We start from the raw sequence: 4964 nt of genomic DNA on the forward strand, positions 1-4964 counted from the left end.
TTTATTATTTTTTTATTTTTTATTATTATTTTTATTTTTAAATAATGAAATTATTTAAACTTTAATAAATATTTAAGATTTCTATCATTTCAATTTTATTTAATCCTTCTATCTATGATTTACTAAACCTGCAACAATATAAGACTATCATATATACATTAAATCATTTTTAGAACAAAATAAAATTATCAATTCTATCGAATTGCTTAAGTGGCATGGTCTTAGACATTATGAAAATATCCAAAAGCCATAATGTTTTCCTCTTTCCCTTTTTATTTTCATCATAATATTCAGAGATATTTATTAAAATAAATTCTTACCAAAGTAACTTATAAATTCATTTTCAAATTTTCTGATTTCCTTATATTTGATTGATTTTAAAGCATTCTGTAATTCTTTAATTTTTTCTCTAGTGATTTCTCTCAACCAAAAACAAAAAAACTCTTCTCCAGCAACATTTCTCCATTCAGGATTAGTTGGTACATCTTTTATATTTAATACTGTTTTTAAAACTTCTATGTCTGAATTTCTGAGATCTTCACAAAGATTGTATAATATTAATCTAAAAAAATTAGTAGTAATGACATGATTAATTATTGAGGAAAGATTAAGAATATGATATATCTTTAAAATGTATAGAGTAAAAAAACCAAGCAACCAAATTTGCCAAAAAGTGAATAATAGAAAAGCTTGAAAAATTTTTCTAGAAAAAGCTAAACTTTGTTTGTACATTTTTCAAGGAAATTTTAAAAAAATCATAAACCACATAAATGAGAAAAATGTACAAATGAAAGTACTTTTGAATTGCTTTTAGAATAAATTTAGTAGTCATACGTATAGTATGGCATAAATCAACACTATATAACTGAATTTTTACATATAATTCTTAACAAAGAACTTTCAATTTTATTATACAGTAATACCTCGACTTACGCTACCCCGACTTATGCGAACTCGGAGTTACGCGATTTTCAAATCTCGTCGATTCGTCTTTTGTTTGAGCGCCACACAACTCTTGATTACTCACTGCCCCCACACTATTATTCGGCTTACATGTTCGGACGTGTCACGCAGAATCGACGCATAGCTACAATTTATTTTGTGTTAATTATTTCTGTATTTGTTATATCTACAGAGACTCGAGAGACTTTATGTGGTGATTTCTTGTAACCGTGAACGAATCAAAAGACGAAATAAGATTAATGAGAACATTTATTCGTTTACATACGTCCGACTTGGATTTTACACAAATTGCAAAATTATACCCTGACTTACGTGAATTCGACTTACGCAGTTATCGCTCGGTCCCACCTATCGCGTAAGTTCGGAGTATTACTGTATGTACAAGGTGAGATCCAAAAGTTTTTAGACAATTGTTACAAAACACAGATAACTTATATGGACATAATTTATTTTTATTCTTCAAAATGTGTTCCTCCTTGATCATGCCCCAGGAAAGTAGTTTTTGAAATTTTGTTAAGATCCCTTGTCTCTGTACACTGAATTTCTTCACTATTTGAAAATGCTGTCCTACTAAAGGAAATTTGAACTTGGGGAAGAGAATGTACTGGGAAAAACTATCTGTTGCCTTGATGTAACAACTAATTTTTCTTCTGCTTTTAGAATTATTGCAGAGATATTTGCATATATTGCAAAGGAGACCGGTCTTTAGATGCATATCATGTGTTAGGAAAGTGCGTTAATTGTTCAAAATTATGCAAAAATATTTTTGGGGTTTATACTATTTCTATTGAAAGATTTTTGGACCTCATTGGTAATTCACATAGTTTTGATTTATTTTTCTTTATCCAGAAAGTTAAATTATTTAAGTAATTTTATGATGATTATTTTGTTTCAGTTGGCCATTCGGATAGAGTGGCACTTAATTTTGTTTCCCTTTGCATTTGATTACCTGGTTCTCTGCATAGGTGTATTTTATAGTTCAAAATAATTATTCTGAGTTCAGAAATATAAACTTGTCTCCCTAGCATTCAAGACAAATACATCATTTTAACATTTCTTTTACACTCATTTTAACTATTCATTTTTGTATTTATTATTATTATTATTACTATTTAAACATTTCCTGGGAGCTATGGTCAACTGACAATTAAAGACAGCATCTCCCCCTAATAGTCTGTTGAATTGTAAAATTCCTGTCTTGTTATTTTATAAAAATCTATAATTCAAATACAAATCCATATTTTCTAAACATGATGGACACTGTTCAGTGTCTCTCACGTTCATAAAATATTTATTGTGTATGTATGTTGATAAAACAGTGTGTATATTTAGTGTTTGTTTTATTTCACAATGAAATAATGATTTAAGATATCATACTCTTGACACATCAAAATGAAATACATTAAGTGTTTGTGATTATTATTAGAATCTATACAAATAAATATACTTTACTTACATTTTTAACTGAAATGAACTTACCTTCCAGAATCAATAATAGCTGAACCTTTTTTCAGGTTAGTTTCCATCTGATGGCGACAAGTATTTAACATGATCAACAGCTTATATTTTTTAATATAAAATAAAAGTTCTTTTAATAAATTATATTTATCATTTTCACTTATATTCCATAATAAAAAAAATTCTTCTGCAGTTTTTGGACAGTCTTTGGACATATGATCCAAGCACAAGAAATAAAATTTCTTAACATCATTAGGAACCAAACAGGACAAGGCAGTCATAAAATTTACATCTTTCTCTTGGTAAGATACAGCATCACAACAGATCTCCATTCTAGAAGAATAATATAAAAATTTGTATCAGTTTTCTGTAATATAAATTACTAGCAGGTAAGCCTGGCATTGCTTGGGAAAAAAATAACAGCAGCAAAAATTAAGATTATTAGATTATTTCATAGTTCCTAATCCTTCTATTATATTATATTATATTATATAACAAACTTTAAAATAAAAACCATATAATGAGTTTGCTTATTTCAGTCTACCATTGTCATGTTTATCATGATACTCAGATGGTAAAAATGGCACAAATTCAATTGGAAAGTTGACAGGAATTGAAAATATACCTTAAATTTTTCAGATACCATAATATTTTCTAATGTTAACTCTAAGAAACTGTACCATTCACAGCCAAATATCACCTTCAAACAATTCAAGAACCAATGTTAACTCTAAGAAACTGTACCATTCACAAGCAATCTCACCTTCAAACAATTCAAGAACCAAGGCAGGCAATCTAGTGTGAGTGGCTGCCTGTGGTTGACTGGTAAAGCAAGGGAAGTCTGGACTTGCCGTAGTCAGGTCAAATGTGGCGTTCCTGCAGTCGAGAACTCATTGGACTCTAATCACAGCGAGTGTGGTGGCTTCTTCCCTCTCTTCACAGGCAGAGGCATCGGTTTCATATTCCTCATCCTCAAGTTTATTGTGAATGGCCTCATCTAATATCTTTAATTTCTTAAGCCATTCGTTCAACATGTTGCGGGACAGTTCAATTTCATCGGATGGCGTCAAGTCAGAAATGGCGTAGACCTTGCTGATTGTCTTTGTCACGGACGTTCTTACAGTATTACAGTGGCATCAGAGCTTGCTTAATTCCTTGCTGAAATTTGAATTCATTCTGGTTGGAGATGCCTAAATCATCTTTCGGTCGATGATGACGATTGGGTAGCGAAATCAGTTCTGTGAACAACAGTGAGGCCTTGTATTCCATTAGTGTGAACTCTTCACACTGATGGAATATAAGGCTTCACTGAGCAGCATCTATAGGCAAATAGGAGCCGCTACGAAGAAAAGAATAATATACAAAAGGAATCCTACTATTTACCAATTGCTAAGGGCAGACAAAGATGCTGTGGACAAGAACTCTCTTCCAGGAGTCTACAGAATCCCAGTTACAGACATGTGGAGTCATAATATGATGTTCTACATCGGAGCTACCGGAAGATCCCTCAAAGAAAGGCTGTCAGAACACCAGAGAAACATAAGAAGCGAACAGCCGTGCACAGTGCTGGCAACTTACGTCTTAGCTGAATGGGACCGAGCTAGATTGATACAAATAGTTCGCAACAAAAAGCATCTCCAGTATGCTGAATCCTGGCATATCTGCAAAACCAGCCAAAAAGGATTAGCTATCAACTTCCGAGATGCAAGCAAAGTATCGGCAGCCTGGCGATCAAGCATATTATAAGCGTCAAGAACGATGGCAGAGCGGCAACTTACTTAAGGGCAGAACTCTTAAGTTAATGTATTTGCGCAGAACATTGTTTATGTTTGGTAGTCTATCTGTATTTTTTATTTTTATTTTTATTGTTATTTTATATCTTGAACATCATACTTTTTAACATTCTAATAGCTACTGTGGTTATATAATGACAGCCTTGATGTAGAGATGGAGTTCTTTATTCCCGTAGAATAGGGGTCCCCAAAGTGGTCGATAAGAGTTCTCCAGGGGTCAATTAATACACGAGGGTCGAAAGGGGGTTGATTAATACCAAAGAGGATCAATTAAATTGTCTAAGAAAAAAATAGAATATTCCAATAAAAATTTGAAATACAGATGTGATCAACATTACTGACTACCCTAGTTATAGCTTGAGTTTTGCCTTAGCCTACGCCACTTTAAGCATGTGTTACTCTGTTTTCACGCATCTGGCAACTGGACTAGAGTTGCAAAACATGTTATGAATGCTGGTAGTTCAGAAATACGTTGCACTGTTACACTCTAGTAAGATTGTCACTCTAAGTATTTTATATCTAAATGTAGATATTTTGTCCTTTACAGGGAAAATATCGTAATATATCGAAAATCATTAATATAGTACAGAAGCGTTTGCAAGGAAAAACGTTACAATTGTTTAAGCTCGAACAATCATAATGGCCTTTCAAGCATGGAAAATGGAGAAATTTAAATCTTCATTGGCATGATCCGATTTTAAACATTTTTCAAACTTGTGAGTACTAAAAAAAATCAAGGTGTTATGAATC

General features: G+C 32.0%; 1 protein-coding gene across 2 annotated transcripts in view; it reads right to left on the minus strand.

Annotated features, from left to right (window-relative positions):
• Nucleotides 1-110: 110 nt before the first annotated feature.
• Nucleotides 111-4964, minus strand: part of LOC111612964 — a 35190-nt gene continuing 30336 nt past the window's right edge. Inside the window, exons 2-3 of one of the 2 annotated variants that reach the window (XM_023354259.1) lie at nucleotides 2443-2754; nucleotides 111-562 (exon numbers count right to left, since the gene is read on the minus strand). In XM_023354259.1, the coding sequence (XP_023210027.1) occupies nucleotides 304-562; nucleotides 2443-2753 (570 nt within the window). In that variant the 5' untranslated portion in view covers nucleotide 2754 and the 3' untranslated portion in view covers nucleotides 111-303. The remainder of the gene's footprint in view (nucleotides 563-2442; nucleotides 2755-4964) is intronic. The other variant, XM_023354258.1, reaches the window with a different exon arrangement.

The sequence above is a fragment of the Centruroides sculpturatus genome, unplaced genomic scaffold (assembly GCF_000671375.1).
Source record: "Centruroides sculpturatus isolate CEXI.00-Female unplaced genomic scaffold, Cexi_2.0 scaffold1853, whole genome shotgun sequence".
NCBI lineage: Eukaryota > Metazoa > Arthropoda > Arachnida > Scorpiones > Buthidae > Centruroides > Centruroides sculpturatus.